Source organism: Leucopleurus acutus, assembly GCF_964270905.1.
Source record: "Leucopleurus acutus genome assembly, chromosome: X".
In the NCBI taxonomy this organism is placed as follows: domain Eukaryota; kingdom Metazoa; phylum Chordata; class Mammalia; order Artiodactyla; family Delphinidae; genus Leucopleurus; species Leucopleurus acutus.
In genome coordinates this window covers 47,198,887-47,219,108 of record NC_139148.1, presented here as the reverse complement: position 1 = coordinate 47,219,108, position 20,222 = coordinate 47,198,887, and the positions used below count along the sequence as shown (strand labels likewise).

Sequence of the window (20,222 nt, the reverse complement as noted above, 5' to 3'; positions counted from 1 at the left end):
GGTGGGCTGTCACATTTTGGTATCACATTTTAAAATGAATTGGGAAAGTTTCCACCTCAATCTGTGCTTAGCTTTAGGTGACACTGTCAAATAGAGTAAAATTAGAGCAAAATTAGCATGTTTCTCTAGGATAGGTTGGGCCCCATATCTAGCCTATAGAGCAGGCAGGATTGCAGTGGTGTGAAGAGTCATGGGGATTATAGGCATAGAGGACACACTTTGAAGAAGAGCCCTGAGGTGGGCAAGTCTGGAGAAGAAAAATAGAGATTGAACATCAAGTATAGACTCTCCTTTTGAGAAATTTGGGTGAGACAAGAAGGAGGGAGAGGGAGGTAGCTAAAGGGAGATACGGGAACAAGTAGGGATTTTCTTGGGAAAAGAGAGAGAGACTTGAGCAGGCAGGAGCCAAAAGACAGGGAGATGTTGAAGGCTGACTCGTGCAGCCCAGTCCCTGAGGAGGTGGGTGGGGAGGACCTGTGGGAAGGGACTGTACAGAACGGACTTGGAGAGGGGACTGTGGAAGGATGTTAGGCAGTGGAGAGGCCCCAGTAGAGCATGGAGCCCATGGTTTTTAGGAGACCCCTTCCCCGTGGCAAGGTGCTCAGTAATCTTGTAGGAATCAAGATGAGTGTTAGTTTATTCCAAGATTTTCATTCTGTTGTTTGGTTGTGGAATAAGGACAAGACCAAGGGCAGTGAGTGTGTGAGTCTGAATCTTCGTTACTGTATCCACAGTGTCTGACATATAGTAGGTTCACAGAATGGTGGAAGAGATGGACCGTGGGACCCAGGCAGGCTTGGTGAGGAAGATGAGGAGATTGTGTGACAGACTGGGAGACAGTGCAGGGGTTTGTGGACAGGAGTCTCTGAAGTCTATGAATAAGGCAGAACATTAAGTGAATATACTAAGTGCCTGCTACGTGCCATGTTCTAGGTGTCTGGGAAGGAATGTTGAGAGAACTGGAAGGATAAACTGGGGCACTAGTCAGATGGTCAGACAATGGGATGATTATATTTAAGAAGAGAGCAGAGATAACTCTGGATGATGAGAAGGTCCAAGGAGTAGGTGGTTAAACGGGAGAGAAGGTGATGGTTCCTATACATGAGGGATCAATGGCCTGGGAAGATGGGGTATTGGTTGGGTTATCCATTTGGACAGTGAAATCACCAAGGATGGAGGCAAGTGCCAAAGTCCCTTCGTGTAGTCCTCCCAGCTCTAGTGCCCACTAAGGCATGCGGCCTGCAGGCAATCAGAGATCCACCTTTGCCCTGTTTTGGGGAGTATTTCCCTGGACCTTTCTTTCCAGGAAGCTCTCATCATCTAATTGCCACATTACCAGATTCCTTATCTGGGACAGAGTCTTGCAAACAATGAGGCTCTAGTAACAGCTGCCTTTCCCCTCCTGTAGACTCTGTAAGCAGTAAAGGAACAAGGTTTGCTGCTTAGGGAACAGGATCTAAAAAAGAAAAAGCTGCACCTGGAGCAAGGTAGTTCCTTGCCTGTGGTCATGAATTGAGACCTGCTTTTGCTGCCGAGGTTGTTCTTCACTGGAAACAAAGATTCTTCCATTAATTCCATAGGCCATGGTCCCTTCTGGGTGGATAGTACCTGGGAGAGGTAGACAAGGCCAGAGGCAGCTTAGACCTAGGAAGGACTCTCTAGTGGGTGGGTACCACGTCCAGGGCCCTCTCAGACTTCCAGGTGATGTCCATCTGAAAATGGAATGGGTGGAGGGGGGGTGATGGTGAGGGGTGGCAAGGAACTTGGGGACTATGATTCTAATAAAAATTGAGTTCAAAGTGCTTGATAGAGATAAGGGTGAATCATAGTCATGAAGAACTCTGACCTTCCCACTTACCTTCCCTCTGCAGACCACTAGGTTTGCAGGGCTCCCTACCTCTTCTCCTTTCCTACAAGGCTTAGACTTTGACAGGGCAAGTGATGGACTTTTTCTCACTACCCAAGTGTAAGGACTGAAGGCATGTGAGGCAGGGAGGAAGAGATCAAGTCCAGTTCCAGGCAACTGGGGAGTGGCCAGAGCTAGGAAGAGGGAGTGCCAGGGGAAATGGGGATAGACCCTGGTTCATGTTTTTTGTCAGCTTGGAGGCCACTACTACAATGGAAGAACTCCCACAGTATATTATTAATTCCAAATAATTCTAGAATGTATCATATATCCTCCATTTGGCTAGGAGTGGGAAAAGCTCCTAGAGCAGTTTATCTATTTTTTATTATCACCCCCAAGAAGCCTATTTAGACATTTTTGTCCTAATTGCTACCCCCCATGAAATTTGAATATCACAGATATACTGTATATCTATTTAAAAATTATGTACATTTGCACTTTATACATAAGAAGATATTTTATTCAATATAGGGTTTATAGTGACTAAATAAAATGTTTAAAAGTTTAACAATTTGTAAAAGCTATGAACATTTAACTATTTGCTGAGCAACTTTAAATGTAACCTATTTACACTGTAAGTATCAGAGTACATATGTAAATTAGCAATTTATGTAACTGATGATATTAGCAGTGTAATCAAAATTTTAAAATACTATTCAAAACATTTTTTCAGCAGAAGTAAAACAAATGAAGTTTTAAATTAATTTCTTAAAAATTATTTTTAGTGAAATTAACTTTTAAGTGTTGCTTGATATGAGAAAACTTTTAACTAGCTCTTGGATATTCATTCAGGTATCATCAACATTTTTCTTTTCAGTACTTGACATAATTAATGATAGATTGAATAACTTTTGTAGAATTAAATAAAAGCCATTTTTCTTTAATTCTCAAAGCCCAAACAACACACAGAGCCACTGAGGATCAAACATAAAGGCAGTCAATGGCAGCCAAAAGGCACAAGCTGGTCACTTCTGCAAGAATGAGCAATAGATTGAAAGTCTTCCAGTCATAGCCATCTATTTGCCATGGTTTTGTAGTGTTGATCTTGCATACATTTTGTGTATTTTCCTCATTGTTGCTCATGTGAAACCCAAGAAAACCCAGTAACAGAAATTAAATATTAAAGAGTAAGATTCCTCAGGTAGGGCTGAGCTTTAGAGGGCCACAAACTATTGTAATTTTTGTGAAACTTTTTTGTGATTTTTGTCCCCCACAAGGACCAATTTTCACTCCCTTGTGGGGTGATTACCCACCATCCTATCTTCCCTTTACCCCTGCATTGAGAATAGAAACTCTACAGCAACATTTCACCTGGACTGAATAAAACAAGGTAGAATGAATGCTGAGTGGGGTGTGGGGAAGAAGAGAGAGAGAGAGGGAGGGAGAATGAGAGGAAGACAAGAAAGGAAGGGAGGGAGGGAGGAAAAGAAAACAAGAAATATCTACTAGAGACCAACCATTTGTGAAAACAAAATGGATAACAATATTTTTCTCCAAACTTACACTTTCAAAAATGCTTTGGTCCAACATAATACTATTAATCCATGTACAATTGCCATTCATCCCTTCAAAAGGAGATCACCCCAAATCTTATTACCTACTATCTCCAGCCTCCAGTCTAGGAATTTTTGGGTGATGTCCTTTTCTTTTCTACCTACCTTGCAACCCATTCTAGATATGCTACAAGCTATGAACTAGATTGTACATTGAACCACCATGACCTGTGAGTGTATGGGTATTGTATCATTTGGATAATCTTTGGATCATCACTGTGTATGATGTGGATGAAGGTACTAAGGGGATTTCCTGGGACTCATATACTCATATATAGAAGGTAGATTAAGCCCTGCTCCAATGGGTCCAGCAATCCTGAACTGCAAGTTGTGCATTATGCTCCTGAGACCTTAGAGGTTGCCTCCACAATGACTGTGTGGAATCTGAGCTCTTGGAGGTCCTACCTGTATTGGCTGGCTGTAATACACGTTGACCTTTTGCCACCAGACATAGGAGTGCTAGGGTCATGCAATGAATCTCCTGAGTTCCAGACATGCTCTTCCTTACCCCATTGTGTAGCAGAGAGAGTCCCTATTTCCCCTTGATAGTTGGGACCACTCATCCCAGCCACATAGTAAACACCCTTTTTTTGCCTGTTGGTTCAATGTCATGAGGAACTCCAAATGGCCAGGTGGAAGTCTCAACTTCCTGTGAATCAAAGTTTTGCAATTGTTTCACTAAGTAAAGTGATGAGAGGTGCCATTCCCATTTCCACCCTTTGGTTTCTAGACCTGTGTATTCTGTTTATGGGAGAAAGATCATCATATATTGGTCGTTGATTCACAGAATACACTGAATTCTGCAGGATGGCCCCCCGAGCTCACAAAGTGTTGTTTCCTAACTGTCACCAGAACTAAATCTTCCATAGGCCATCCCACCCTTCTGCAAAGGCGGTTGCTTATGGGTGATTGCCCATCGTCGTTAGACCATTTGTCTTACCTCTTTCACTGTGAAATGTGTTCCTTGACCAGAAAAAAAATATTGTATGGGATATCTCAATGATGTACAAAGTGTATAAAGTAATTAGAAAATCCAAGGATGGTGGTACTGGTAAAAGCACCAGGGAAGGCAAATCCATTCCAGAATATTTGATTATTTCCATAAGGATAAATTGATGCCCACTCCCTGATGGAAGAGGTCCAATGTAATCCCTCTGTCATCCAAGGATTTGTTGGTCTCCCCAGGAAATGGTGACATATTGGGGTTTCTGCTGTTGAGAAATTGGGCACTCAACAGTGTTGGTAGCCAAGTCAACCCATGTGATGGTAAATCCATGTCAAATCTCTGCATAACATCCATCCCTTTTACAATGGCAGTTTTGTTCACTGGCTCATCTAACAAGCACTGGAATGTCTAGAGAAAGAGGTTGACAGATTTCCACAGGCTGGGTCATCATGCTCCCATTTGTAAGCATTCACATGAGACACAAATATTCTCACACTCAGCCCATTCTGAGAGATCTGTTCACTTACTCCTCATATATACGTAGGCAAAGCAATTAGACTGTGCCTTACATGTAATAAGCGCTCTCTAAGTATTTTGCTGCCTTGTTGTTATGGCTCAGTTCTCCAATCTTGTTCCTTCCCAGTGTCTGACTATCTGACAAGACTGTTAATTGGCATTTATCAGTGCCCTGGCCAGGTCACTTTCTGAATTAAGAGATCAACCAGATGCACAGCTCCGAGTTTTGCCTCCTAGGAGAATTTCCCTTCCTTAATTCCCATCAGGGTCACATCTAAGTGGGGCTGTTAACTTCCAGTTAGTTCCTACTTATCATACAGCATCATCTGCAAACCATGCTCCTGGGTTTTTTCTTCTTCAGTGAGCTGGTTATTGGAAACTCACCACAAGGGCCTAGAAGTGAGCTGAGGGAGAGCAAGCAGTGTGGCATGAGTAGGGACTATGGGAGTTTGTGCCTCCTATAACTCGCTTTTGCTTTCAGGACCTGCTCCAGACTGACTTTGTTTATACCGCTGCTCTTTGGTGATGGAGTGTTGTTATTGCCTGTCCAAATTTATGGCTTGGCGGATCAGATGGCACCAAGCCTAGGATGGGCAGCTCAGTTTAAATGGTCACTTGGGGTCCCATGGTTAGGTGTTCAAACTCTACCAGGGCCAGTGATTTAACTTTGTTAACTCAATCATCAGGTGCCAGGAGCTGTTTCTCAAAAGGAGGGTAATTATTTGACAAAGAGCATGGCTTATGCTCCAAAACTCTAGAGACTTGTGCTTAGATTCTCTGCTTAGGGCTTGTCACAGGCCCCACACAGCATCCCAATCTGTCACAGACGCTCACTCAACTCATTCAAACATTTACTTGCTCATTCCACAAACCTCTGCTAGTGACTACAGTGTTCATGGCCCGTGCTGGGTACTGGGGTGGCCTGTTCTCAAGAACAGTGAGGGAAACAGTGACAGCACCAAAAGGAACCACTTGGGTTTGTGGGAGCCCAGATGAGCAAGTGATTCACCCTTCTTCTGCATATAGGCATGTTATTAATCACAGATGTTGTGTGAGGAACATCTGCACAAATGTACAGTTACAGGCACACATTTTCATGTACAAATATAGGCATTGTGTACACGCATTCTAATTACGGAATATGAGTCAGCAGTCAGTGTGTTCTGGTGGAAGGAGTCCTGACTGAGAGACAGGCGAAGAGGGTTAAACTGCCCCAGCTCCCTCACAGGGTCCCCGTGTGGCCTGGGGCATGTCTCTGGCCCTCTCTGGCTTCATGTCTGCTGCCTGTAACATGCGAACAGCATTAGCTCACCCAGCCTGGTCTTCATGAGCGTCACATTAGATAGTAGATGGGGAGCACCCAGAGTACTTTGTGCCCCAGGAGACTTATATCTTCTCTAATTTATCTTCAGTTTACCGATTCAGCGAGCCATCTGCTTTTTGATGGCATTCTGACTGATGAAGAGAGTAAATGGGAAAGAAAAGGGGAATGAGTGAATGTGTGAGTAAGGAAAGAGTGGGTGAATGTAATGTGAGCAAATGCATGAATGAATCAGTAAATATGAATGAGTGAATGACTGAATGAGTTGATCAGTAACCTTCTCCTATTTATTCTACTAAGGGATTCAGAGCCCACACTTGCTTTCCTCTGGAATCACCACTGAGAATGGAAGGGCAATGGGAGGACAGTGTGAAGTGCAGGCTGCCCCAGAGGACATCATCTCAGGCCCTGTATGCCAGAGAGATGTCCTGGCTGCCAGGCTTGCTTCAAACTTCATCTCAAGGTGTTTGTTTTTCCATCTCAAGGTGTTTGAAGGCCACACTGGCTACGGCCAGCAGAATCGCTATGTGAGCTGTCAGAATACAGATTCCTGGACCCCACCCTCCTGGAGTCTGCTTCAGTAGGTTGGGGAGGGGCCCAGGAACCTATCTTTTTAACCCATTTGCAAGTGAACTTGATGTCCAGTCAGATTGGAGAACCACTGGTCCGGCCTAGACGCCTCCGCTGAGGGACAAGTGGACAGGCACAGAGAAATCACCCATGTCATGTGGCCACTCTCGCTAAACTGTTTAGCTTCGGATGTCCTACCTACTTGGATCCTGCTGACCCAGAGAGACAGTATGGAATACAGACAAGAGAGAGACAGACACAGACCTGGGTTCAAATCCCAGCTTTGACCTTCTCCAAAGGTGGGGCAGCAGGCAAATCACTCACTGGCTCTGCTTCACTTTTCCTGTCTGTACGATGGGGACGTGCAATCGATGGCCCAGGACCACTGTGAGAATTTGAGAAAATTCCTCTCTGCAAATCACTGGTACAGAGTAATGAAGACCTGATGATAATTGTAATCATTAGCATTATCGAGCACTTACTAAGATCCAAGTACGGTTCCAAATGCTTTACATAAATGATCTCACTGAATTCGCACAAACACTGTCTATGAAAGAGGAGCTATTATCCTTCCCGTGCTACAGATGAGGAGCCTGAGGCTTAGAGAGTGTGAATAACTTGTCCAGGGGCCCACAGGCAGCATCTGAGTCCTTGGAGCTTGCACGCTTAAACCCTAAGCTATAAATGGCAGCTCCCTCCCCCCTTCTCCTTAAAGGTTAAAACGGAGGGGAGAGCCAATCCTGTGGGGATAAAACAGAACAAAGACCTCTGAAAGGAAGGAAGCCAAGGGAATGTATGTAAGCAGACGCCTCAGAGAGTATGGGGGCTCAGTTTGCCCCTAAGCTTCCTGACAGCTGTAGCAGGAAAGGGGGGTGGGGAGCAGAATTCCCTAGTTTCCATTTTCTGGAAAAAAGGAGGCACAGAGGCATGTCTAAATGGACATTTGTCTTGGGCTGAAATTCCAGAGGAGTTGATCTTGTGGCCAGCTCAGCAAACATCCGGGACCAGAAGTTCATCTGTGATTTCATGAGGCGCTAAAAGTCTTATTCACACACGTGATTCTGAGAGTCAAGAAGCCAGAGGGGGAAGAAAACACATGAAATTCTATCTAGAAGAGAACGTTGCTGGGCTGCAGTTTCCCACAGCAGTAAGGGGCATGGGAGGAGACCGAGGCCCTGGCTGTGTATCTGTCTCTCTCCACAACACACACGACACGGTCTCTCCGGGAGGAGATCCAGGCTCCTGGGGACATGACACTCCTCCAGAGACTGGGCTCCCTGGATGGATGGCAAATGAGCCAGGATGAAGTTGTGAGTGAGGGCCAGGCTGCCAGAGCCTGGGAGCTGAGTGGGGGCTGGGTCTGTCAGGCTGGGCCCGTGGAAGAGGCAGAGTAGGGGGAGCTGGTTGTAGGATTGGGAGAGGAATGTAGCATTTGGGCAGGTGGAGGGGCGTTGCAGGCAAAAGGAACAGCAGGTGGTGCAGGGCTTACTTCTCACCCTCCCCAGATATTGCCTCTTTTGATGTCCCTTTACCTGACTTTCTGCCTGGTGAGCTCTCCATCCCACCTAACCCCTCCCCACCCATGCAGGTGAGGCTGACTCGCCCCCATCCACCAGGATTGAGAGGGGAGAGACCAGTGTCCGAATTACCTTCTGCGCGACACTGCAAGACCAGTCTGCCTTCTCCAGTTCAGGCATCAGGGCCGACTTCGTGGTCCAGTATGATGTAGTCATGGAGGACATCGTTGGAGACGTGCAGGTGAGAGGGCCAGGAGAATGGAAAGAGCGTGGGCTCTGGAGTCAGACAGACCTGGGAAACAAGGCGCTGGCCTCCACAAGGTGCACGTTTGTTTCTCCCTAGGGATCAGTGAGGACTAGTGAACACGGATAGGACGGTGTGTAGCGACACATGACTTCACACCTGGTGAGGCACATGTGTCCCCCAAAGGGTTGGACACCCGGAACTGTATAAACTGAATCAAGATCCAGGTGAATACATTCCTAACTGAAGCAAGTCATAGCCCACTCTTAACCAGACCTTTCGGAAAGGCAACCATTGGCCAGCGATTAGTCTCTCACACTTTCTGCAGCTCTGATACTCTCATGTTCTCTTGGGCTTTCTGGATGTCTCTAAGTTTTAAAAATTCTTTTTGCCTCACTTGAGCCATTTGCCTAAACAGGGAGCCCTTAAATTCTGAGCTCACACACTCACGAAGAATGTGCAGAGGTCCCACGCTCTACCAGAGGGGTAGAGGCTGATCCGGGACCCTTGGCTTCACAACAACAATTGCATGGCAGCCTGAGAGGTCTGGTCCCAGCCTGCTTCTCCCACCACACCTCTCACTGCCTCCAGCACACAAACCATCCTCCAGCTGCCCCACACCATGCCACACCACACACCAATGTCCCAAAGCACCTGAACCTGCCAGTCATCTGTGCCTGAGTATGTGCTCATACTGTCTGCCGCCCTGGGAATGTCTTCTCCCTCCTTTTTCCACTGGTGAGTGTCCTCCTCATCCCTGAAAACCTTGCTTCAGTGCCACCTCCATGATGACCCCACCCCACTTACAATTCCTCTCTCTGCTCTGGGCTAGTATAGTGCTTTGGTTACACCTCTCCTCATGCACTTACTTATTCATTCACTCATTCATATGTGGACTCACCTCCATCAAGCTGGAAACATCTCTAGCCCAGTCCTGCCCTCAGTGACTCTGGGAAGTCAGGAATGAGTTGGACACAGTCCCTAATCCCCCTTTGGAAATGTCCCATCCTGAGGTAACTCGATACATAGAGCCAGAGCAGTCATAAAAGGTTCTAAGGGCTGTGTATAAATATGTAATGGGTTACGTATGGATACCACTGAGGAGGGTTTCACGAGAGCCTTCCTGAACGAGTTGGCCTTTAAGTTAGCATAGGAAAACTGAATAGACTTTACCTCCACCTGGGCCGATAGGATGAAGGGGAGGGCATGCAGAGAGAGGGGAATCGCATATGCAGAGGCACAGAGGTATAACAGAGGCCTGTTGTGTAAGGGGAATAGAAGCAATTCACCCTCTCAGAATAGGAGCTGAGGGTATCATGCCAGTAGGTGGCAGCAGGGCCTTAACCTGGTGTTCTGGTGTGTGTGTGTGTGTGTGTGTGTGTGTGTGCGCGCGCACACGCGTGCGTGCACGTGTGAACTGAGACATTTGTCTGCTTGTTCATTCTTTACCTCTCCCATCATTGCCTGGAGTAAAGATACAGATAGAACAGACGGAACTAGGCATTAAATAGTACGACTGATACTCCCATCCACTGTGTGCTATGATTCCTGCATCCCCCAACCAAGAACCCCTCAATTCACCTCCCATTTTACTTGAGTATGCCCGCCTTTCAAAGCCCAACACATTTACTCCATGGGCACCTAATCCGTTATGCCCACTGCTGGCTGATGTCAGGAACCCTGAAGTGAATCACACACAGATCTTATTCACTGTCTCCAGGTGAAACAGAGAGACACGAGAATGACACAAGATGAGAAGTGCTTTATCAATGACAACACAAGTATGATGGAAGCCATCATGAGGGGTGAGGAGGTCAGGGAGCCTGACCTGGGTCTTAAAGAATTCAAAGAAGTGTGCCAAGTTGGGAAGGGGGGCTCTCAGAAGGCAAAGGCAGTCTAGTAAACTGAGGGCTGCATGATACAAAGAATAGAGGCTGGAAATATCCAGGGGTGTGTAGGGAACTACAAGTGGATTGGAGTTCCTGGAGTTTTGATTTGAGGCCCAAGAAATGCTAAGAGGTGAGACTGAAGGCCATGAGTGCTGCAGGGGCTTGATAAGGAACATAAAATTTATGTTGAACATGCCCAGGGAGCCCTGAGAGGGAATGACGCTATGAGGTTTGTGTTTAGAAAGACCAGGCCTTGCAGCTGCTGCAACGATGCATGGATGGGAGGGGCCCCAGGAGAAGCAGGGAAACCAGAGGGAAAGGAGCCCTAAATTTGGACTTCATTAGTTTGGGATGGCGAGGCGGGTTGGGCCTGAGACATATCCAGCAGATCAAACCAGCATGAATTTGTGGCTGGTTGGATGTGAGGAGTGAGGGACACAGGAGGATTCAGGGGTGACACTCAGGTTTGTATCTGGAGTGACCATGTGGATGATGGTGCCTCTAAATGACAAAGACACGCAAGGCTGAGATGGGAGGAAGGTAATGAATTTGTTGTTTGGGCAGCATACATTGGAGGCTTCAGCCATCCAAGGGAACAGGTCCAATGGTGAGTGTGTATGAAGCTGTGGAGGGGGAAGAGTGAAGAGCATTGGACTGGGGAAAGAGTTGTGGGGTCAGCAGTGGAGATTCAGGGGTTGAATCCAAGAGAGCTAGGGAGGTGACCCAGGCCAAATGTATAGAGCCAGAAGAGCAGACCCAGGATGGCAGTTGCTAAGGTAGAGCTTCCCAGTCTAGGAGCTATTGATCTCCACAGCCCTTGGGGTATCTGGCCCCACGGAGCTGCCATCAGCCTATTCAGGGCTGTAAATCCCCACCACTTCCCTCCATTGTGCTACACAAACGTAATCATTCTCTTTGCACGCCATGACAGACAAATATTAGGCAACACTGTTTAAGGGACAGTGGGGAAATGGAGCTGAAGAAAGAGACTGAATCCGATGGACCTGAGAGCTGGTAGGAGAATAAGGAGTGTTCATCCTCTCTGGATCCCAGGGGAAAAGATTCTTCTGAGGAGCAGAAGTGATTGTCAATTGTGAAATATATCAGGGAGGTGCAGTCTGGTGAGAACTGAAATACACCCACTGAGTTTTCCAACCAACTGGTCGTTGCTACCTTTGGTGAGAGATGGATCAGCGGTGGGGGTGGGAGCCAGGCTGCAGTGGGCAGAGGAGTAAACCGGAGGTGAGAAGACCATTGCAGCTGCCGAGTTCATTACCTTGGCATGCTACCGGGAAGAAAGGAGCTGATTTGAAGTTTGGGTGGGATTGGGATGAACGGAGGTTGTCTTAGTGGATGGAAAAGACACCAACATTTTTAAACTCTAAAGAAGACCCAGTCGGGTGCATGGGCTGGGTTGGAGAGTAGGAGTCTGGCTGGTGGAGGAGGTACTGGAGGCTGGGCATGCATGGGGTCAGGGAAGGATTGTTTTGTCTTTCAGTAGAGGGAGGAGGCATATAGGTGTGTGGACCCTGCGCAAGGGTGGGGTGGGCAGTCCAAGGGACATGGCCTGGTGCCCTTAATTTTTTCATGAAGAGGGAGGGGAGGCATTTCCTGAGAATGGGGTGGCATGACAGTTGAAGGGAGTGTGAGAGGTTGGTGACCTGGGTCATGCCTCTGGTTTACATAATAGGATGTGAGGTGTGGGGTCACTGGTGAGCCTGGGACCATGGAGAGGTAGGAATGTGATTTTCCCAGAAGCTCTCACCTACCCAGGTATGGGAAGAACACAGAAGGGCAGCTGGACTCTGCCTGTGGCTTGGGCAGTTGCAGGATGGTTGACCCAGGGCTTGGGGAACTGCTGTAGAGTGCCAGGAAAAAGTGCAGACAAAGCCTACGCTTGTGCTTGTGAATTAATTCAAAGGCTGGGGTGGAGGGGAAGAGCAAGATGTCCTCCCATCTCCTTCCTGCTCTCCACCACCCCCCTCCCGCCCTCCAAGATGGGAGGAGATAGTGTGTCCAGCTTTGTGACCGGAGAATGCCTGAAGGGCTGAGAGGAGAATAAGCTGGTTATCCCAGGACAGAGCTTGCTTCAGGCTCCTGGGCAGCTCAGACCCTCAGCAAGCCTATACTTCCTTAGGCTGAGCTGCCACTGGTCCTGGGGGCCCTTCCAGCTTCCCCCTCCCCTTCCCTCAACTGTCCCAGGCCCCAGGCTCTGCAGAAGGAGAGATGGAGTGGGGGAAGGGGGTCAGCAGCCAATCATATCCCCGATAGCCCAAGGCATCTGCACCTGGTCTAACCAATCCCCTCTGAACAAATAGCTCACTCAGCCTCTGCTCCCTCCTCCCCTCCCTGCTCTGCCCAGCAACAGCAGAAAGGAGGTTTAAGGAGGAGAGGGAGGCCCTGCAAACTCCCAGCCCCTGGCAGCAATGGAGCCGGGCCCCAGGCTCACTCTATAGAGGGAGGTTAAAACAACACTCTCAGTTCCTGGAGCCCAGGCAAAACGTCCCCAGGGGCCCTCAAGACTATGCAAGCCCAGCTCTCACAGACAGGAACTCACATATTACAGAGATCCTGATCCCTGGAGCCTTGGGCCACAAGCCAGTCTCATTTTCTCCACAGCTCAGGGGCAGGCCCTGGGCTGGCAGCCTGACCAGCAGAGATACACTTCTGGTGGAGGAGATGGACATTGAGCAAACAATCCCACAAATGCCTATTTAATAGCAACAGTGACAAGACCTAGGAAGGAAAAGAGCAGGGTTTTATGCAGCAAAATAAGAGGGGACTTGATTTAGACTGGCTTTCACAGTTTTTGTTGATTCCACTTCTTTTTCTCCAGATTTGCGATGGCTATTTTGTTCATTACTTTGCACCCAGAAGCCTTCCACCTGTTAAGAAAAACGTGGTGTTTGTTATTGACGCGAGCGGCTCCATGTTTGGTACCAAAATGAAGCAGGTAACAAGGACCCTGGGGATCGTTCATTGCTCTTGATTTAGAAAGCTCAGAAAGCAGAGAGTGCTGGTACAGTGGTTCCCTGAGACAAGACACCCTGCCATCCCATCACCTTTGGACCTTATAGGCCTAGGCCTACCTTAGAGTCTTGGTACCTTACATATCAGGAGCCACGTAGACATGGAGCCACAGAATCATAGGAACACTGAAACATAGGACTGTGGGGCCTGAATCCATCAAGAGCCTCAACCACAAACCTCCAGATCTCATAAAGGCCCAGAGTCATAGAGACTTTGGGCTAGAGTACTCTGGCATCATAAAGCATGAGTCAAAACATTAAAACTGTAGTCATTTTAGATTCAGAACTGTCAAGGGGCCACAGCTTTGTTTTGTTTTGTTTTGTTTGACTATATAGCCAGGAGAATACAGTGCACTGGCCTTATAGGGCTTAGAGGCCATAGAGCCCTGGGTCCATCTAGGCTTCAGTCTTGTACCTCACCTACCATAGCACCCTTGAAACAGAATCCTGGAGCCATAGGCCAAAGAGATTTTGACTTTAGAGCCTGAATCCATGAAGTTCTGGAAGCAGCGTTTCAAACCATTGTACTCTAGGGTTCTAGAAATATACAGTTCTAGTGTCTTGGGACAGTGTAACCTTTTTACCTTGACATTTTGAACCACAGAGCCCATCCGACCTAAGGCTAACTGACTTGTGTTTTATGAGAATATAACCAAACTGGGAGAAGGGAAGTATTGAAAACTGTCTCCTCTAGCCTTTAATGTATGGGAAGGGATATACCCAACTCCAAACCTTTTTAGTCTTCCCATTTCATCTAAGGCAGGATAAAAGCTGAAAGAACTTGTGATGAGCATATTCCAGGGGCTAGGTGCCCTAAAAGACTGAGACCTAATCCTAGAACTATAGAATGTTTCTCCTCCCCCCATGCATGACCACCATATCAGCTGGGTTCCTGTGTAAAAGCAGGAGGTTACAGTTGAAAGAACTGGAAGCCTGTACTCTATTTATGAAAGAGTCTCTAGGGAAATCCAAGACAACATAGGAAACAAAAACAAGGACTCTAGAAACAATTTTAGCCTCTGACACCCACAACTGCAGCAACCAACAAACACAACCTAACTCCTAACAAGATAAACATAAAACCTCACACTAAAGGTCTATTTACTTCATTTCCTTTTACCTCATACCTCATGTCTGGCTTTCAACAAAATATACAAAGAGTGCTAAAAGGAAAAACACAATCTGAAGAAATGAATCAAGCATCAGAACCAAACTGATATGGCAGAGCTTAGAAATTATCAGACCAGGAATTTAAAATAAGTATGACTAATATGCTAATGGTTCTAATGGGAAGAGTGGGCAACATACAAGAACAGATGGCAAATTTAAGCAGAGATGGATATCCTAAGAAAATTAAAAAGAATACTAGAAATATAAAACACTGTAACAGGAATGAAAAATGCCTTTGGTGGGCTCATTAGGAAACTGAACATGGCCAAAGAAAGAATCAATGAACTTGAAGATATGACAATAGAAACTTCCCAAACTGAAAAGCAAAGAGAAAAAAGAATGAAAAATATATATATATGGAATCTAAAAAAAAAAAATGGTTCTGAAGAACCTAGGGGCAGGACAGGAATAAAGACACAGATGTAGAAAATAGACTTGAGGACACGGGGAGGGGGAAGGGTAAGCTGGAATGAAGTGAGAGAGTGGCATGGACTTATATATACTACCAAATGTAAAATATATAGCTAGTGGGAAGCAGCCGCATAGCACAGGGAGATCAGCTCAGTGCTTTGTGACCACCTAGAGGAGTGGGATAGGGAGGGTGGAAGGGAGACGCAAGAGGGAGGAGATATGGGGATATATGTATAGCTGATTCACTTTGTTGTAGAGCAGAAACTAACACATCATTGTAAAACAATTATACTCCAATGAAGATGTTAAAAAAAAGACAAAATATCCAAGAACTGTGTACATGTACAAAAGTGTAACATGTGTAATGGGAATACCATAAGGAAAAGAAAGAAAGTAACAGAAGAAATATTTGGAGGAATAACAGATACAAATTTTCCAAAATAAATTACATCCATCAAACCACAGGTCCAGGAAGCTCAGAGAACACTAAGCAGGATAAATACCAAGAAATGTGCATGTACGCATATCCTATTCGACCTGCAGAAAATTAAAGACAAAGAGAAAATCCTGTAAAAGCCCACAGAAAATAATATCTTACTTATAGAGGAACAAGAATAAGAATTACATTGAATTTCTCTTGAGAAACTATGCAAGGAAAAGGAGAGTGTAGTGAAACATTCAAAGTGTTGAAGGAAAAAACCACTCACTTTGAATTCTGTATGCAGCAAAATTGTCCTTCCAAAGTGAAAAATAAAGACTTTATCAGCCAAACAAATATTGAGAGAATTGTCACCAATAGACCTGTCTTGCACAGCTAAATGTTAAAAGAAGTTCTCCATAGAGAATGAAAACGGGATAGCTCAGATACTTGGATCTACATAAAGAAAGGAAGATTGTTAGAGAAGGAATAAATAAAAGTAAAATAATATATTTTATTTTTTAACTAATTGATCTAACAGATAACGATTTGTTCAAAATAATAATAGCAACAATGTATTCAGTGAATATAGTTTACTGATAAGTGAAATTAATGACAGCAATGTTATAAAGGACAAGATAGAGGAATTGGACTACTCTGTCACCAGGTATTTGAACTATTCATGAAGCTGTATAGTGTTATTTGAATGTGGACTGTAATTAGTTGTAAAGGCATGTTGCAAACTCCAGGGCAACCACTAAGAAATTTTCTTAACATAATGGATATGCTAAGAGACGAGAGACAATGGGGTCATATAAAACACTCGACTGAAACCAGAGAAGGCAGGAAAAGAGTAGGAGACAAAGAAAAAAAAGGGAAACAAAGAGAAAACAGTTTAAAATATAGCAAATATTAATCTGCTTATATCAGTAATCACCTTAATGATGACTTGTCTAAATACACCAATTAAAAGACAGAAGCTTCCATATAATGTTTATGTATAGCTGGTTCACTTTGTTATAGAGCAGAAACTGACACACCATTGTAAAGCAATTATACTCCAATAAAGATGTTAAAAAAAAAAAACAGTACGGCCGACTTAAAAATTGCTTCAAAATTTAAAAGACTAGATCTCATGTTAAGTGTTCTTACCATAACAAAATTTTAAAAATTAAAAAAAAAAAAGACGGAAGCTGTCAGTGTCAAAACAAAACAAAAACAAAAACCAACTATGTTTTCTACAAGAAGCCCATTTTAAATATAAAGACACAGATAGATGAAAGTAATGGGATGCAAAGAACATATACCATGCTAACACTAATCAAAAGAAAGCTGGAACGGCTATATTAATTTCAGACAAAGTACACTTCAGAGCAAGTAAATTGTCAGGGATTAAAAGGTGCATTATATTATGGTAAAAGGGTCGATTCTCCAAGAAGACATAATAATCCTTAATGTGTATGCACCTAACATTAGAGTGTCAAAATACATGAGGCAAAAGTTGATAGAACTGCAAGGATAAATGGACAAATCCACTATTATAGTTGGAGACTTCAACTTCCCTATATCAGAAATGGACATATCCAGCAGGCAGAAAATCCAGAAGGACATTGTTGAACTGAACAACACCATCATTTAATTGAATCTAACTGACATCTACACAACGCTTCATCCAACAACAGCACAATACACATTTGCCCCAAGCTCATGTGGAACATTTGCCAAGACAGACTACATTGTGGGCCATAAAACACACCTTAACAAATTTAAAATAATATAAATCATACAAAGTATGTTCTCAGACTAAATGGAATAAAACTAGAAATCAGCAACAGAAAGATAGCTGGAAAATCTCAAAGTAATAGGAGATTAAACAACATACTTTTAAAAACGTAATCTGTCCCTGGATAACAGGAGATTCTCAGGGAAGCCATCCTTTATGTGTCAGCCCTCTCAATGGAAGCAGGAATATGGTGCTCAGCTCCTTTTTTCTTTTTAAATATTTATTTATTTATTTGGCTGCTCCAGGTCTTAGTTGCAGCTTGTGGAATCTTCTTTGTGGCATGTGGGATCTTTTCATTTGCAGCATGTGGGATCTTTTTTTCTTTCTTTCTTTTTTTAGTTGCAGCATGCAGGATCTTCGTTGCCACATGAGAACTCTTAGTTGTGGCATGTGGGATCTAGTTCCCTGACCAGGGATTGAACCAGGGCCCCCTACATTGGGAGTGTGGAGTCTTAGCCACTGGACCACCAGGGAAGTCCCCGGTGCTCAGCTCCTGATCCCAGAATGTGTGACTTATCCCCTGAGTTCATCTTATGGCAGGAAATATTCTGATTCCCTTAAAAGCATTCAAGGCATCTTCTATCAGTTTAAGATGTAAAGAAAGGCAAGCCACAAATGTCCTTCCTGTGGTTTCTAGAATCCACACCTCTATAAAAGGTTGAAGGTGTATATTATGCTTAAAATCACTGGATTTACCACCTCCAAAATACAGATTTGAGTCCCTGGTCTATCAATGACTAGCTGTGTGACCTTGAGCTAGCCACTCCACTCTCTGAGCCTTAATGTCATCTCTTGTAAAATGAGGATAATATTAGTACCTTCTTCATTGTGTTGCTGTGAAGATGAAATGAGCTGATGCATCTAAAGTTGCACTGCCAGGAGCATAGCAATTATCCTATAAATGGTACCCTAATACTGGAACCTACATATTGTATTCCCTGAGCGTAGCCCTATACTAAATATTGTCATGGAGAAGGGAGCCAAGAGGAAGTAGCAATCTAAGCCCTTTTCTCAGAGGACTCAAGATCTGTATGGAGAATGAAAATATTCCACGTAAGATAGTCAGCAAATAGTGTGGGACAGGGAATATCTGGGTGTGAAGGGCATGGATCAGACTAGGCAATCAAGGAAGGGCTGCCCAGAGAAAGAGCAACTGAAGGAACTATGAAGGTATGAATAAGTAAAGGACAAAGTTGTGGAGACGAAATAGAATCTAGGTTATCTGGAGGCTGGTGAGAAGACCAGCCTGGAAGAAACAGAAATTGAGGTAGAAGAACAGATTAGAGAGAACAGAGAACCAAAGCATGCAAAGTCATTGAAAGGTAGCTATAAATACCTGGAGTCGTAAAGCTCTTAAACTTTAGGGCCCTCGAATCATTGAATCCTTGATCATGGGCTCAGAAACCATAGAACTCATGAATCCTAGCTCTCTGAAAGCATAGAACTTGAACCTTCTCGACCACCACTGTCCAGTAGAACTTTTTTGATGATAGAAATGTTCTAAACAGTGTCCAGTACAGTAGCTGCTGGCAACATGAGGTTATTGAACCCTTGAAATGTGGCTACTGCAAATGAAGAAACAGAATTTTAACTTTTTCTTTAATTGTAACTAACTTACATTTACATTTAAATAACTACATGTGGCTAGCAGTTACCATTGGACAGTACAGTTCTAGGCTTTGATCCATTAGAGCCTATAGAGCATTTTGGCCTAAGAATCCTAGACTTAAAGTGCTGGAGTCAGAGAACATTAAAACCATACAACACTTAGTACCTTGTATAGAAAGAGCCTTTCAGTCTTGAGCAAGACCTCAAGTCTTGGTCCATCTCCTTCACATCATCTATATCCCACAGACTAAAAAGGCCATGAGTGTGATCCTTGGTAACCTGCCGGTCAGCGACTACTTCAACATCATCTCCTTTTCTGACACAGTTAGTGTCTGGAAAGCCAGAGGCTCCATCCAGGCCACCATCCAGAATGTCCCCAGTGCCAAGGACTACCTGGGGCACGTGGAAGCTGCTGGCTGTGTTAGACCTACCCACCCAAATTGGCAGGCTGTGGTTACATGGGAAATTCTTGAAACCCTCCCTTCATGCACCCATCCACTTCACCTCTCATAATGTCTGAAATATCACTGTTACATTTTACACAAATATGTCCCTTTGTCCTTCTGTGTTTCTTTGCCTAGTGGAAAGAGCATAGCTAAATCTCCATGTATTTTAGGACACATTCCTCTTTGGGGCTGAATTTCCTCCTCTTTAAAGCACATACTCAAAAGAATTTGCTGAAACTTTTGTTTTATTTTTTATCAATAATCTAGATATTTATTTCTAAGTATTTGAGCAAGCTGCTGCCCTGATTTTGGCTTCTGATCAATCCTCTCTCGGACGATTACTGAAGTCTCCCCCACCCACCACCTCCTGACAACTCAGCCCTTTTTCCCCTGTAGCATGGAGGTGGAGATGCTATCCTTGGGGATCTGCCAATCTGACTAGAGAATGAGACATCCCCCCAGGAAACAGTCAGAGCAGTCTGAGACAGGGAGTGATAAAAACCAAGGACATGTGGGCCCCACTGTCAGATCTCAGGGAGCCTGTGTGGGGGTGGGGATTTGGGAAGGATGAGCAGCGGAAACAGTGTGAGCAAAGATAAGGAGATATGACTCTGCCTGGGAGGTTGGTGAGGTACCCAGTGTGTCCAATGCGGGTAGAAGTTACTAGAAAAAATGGTCTCACAGTCTGCTCTCCAATTAGGGACTGACATCAATGCAGCTCTGCTGGCAGCTACTTTAGTGCTGAACCATAGAAACCAGGAGCCTGGGAGGGGCCACAGTGTGGGGAGGATCCCTCTCATTATCTTCCTGACAGATGGGGAGCCCATGGCTGGAGTGACAACTCCCAGTGTGATCCTCTCCAACATCCGTCAGGCACTGGACAACAGAGTGTCCC

At 44.9% G+C, this 20,222-nt stretch overlaps 1 protein-coding gene across 1 annotated transcript in view; it reads left to right on the top strand.

Annotated features, from left to right (window-relative positions):
* Positions 1-6,598: 6,598 nt before the first annotated feature.
* ITIH6 (inter-alpha-trypsin inhibitor heavy chain family member 6) overlaps positions 6,599-20,222 on the top strand; it is a gene marked incomplete at both ends in the record, with an annotated part of 33,698 nt that continues 20,074 nt past the window's right edge. Inside the window, 5 exon segments of the mRNA XM_082865097.1 lie at positions 6,599-6,769; positions 8,400-8,570; positions 13,299-13,415; positions 19,128-19,299; positions 20,028-20,221. Coding sequence (XP_082721223.1) covers positions 6,599-6,769; positions 8,400-8,570; positions 13,299-13,415; positions 19,128-19,299; positions 20,028-20,221 — 825 coding nt within the window.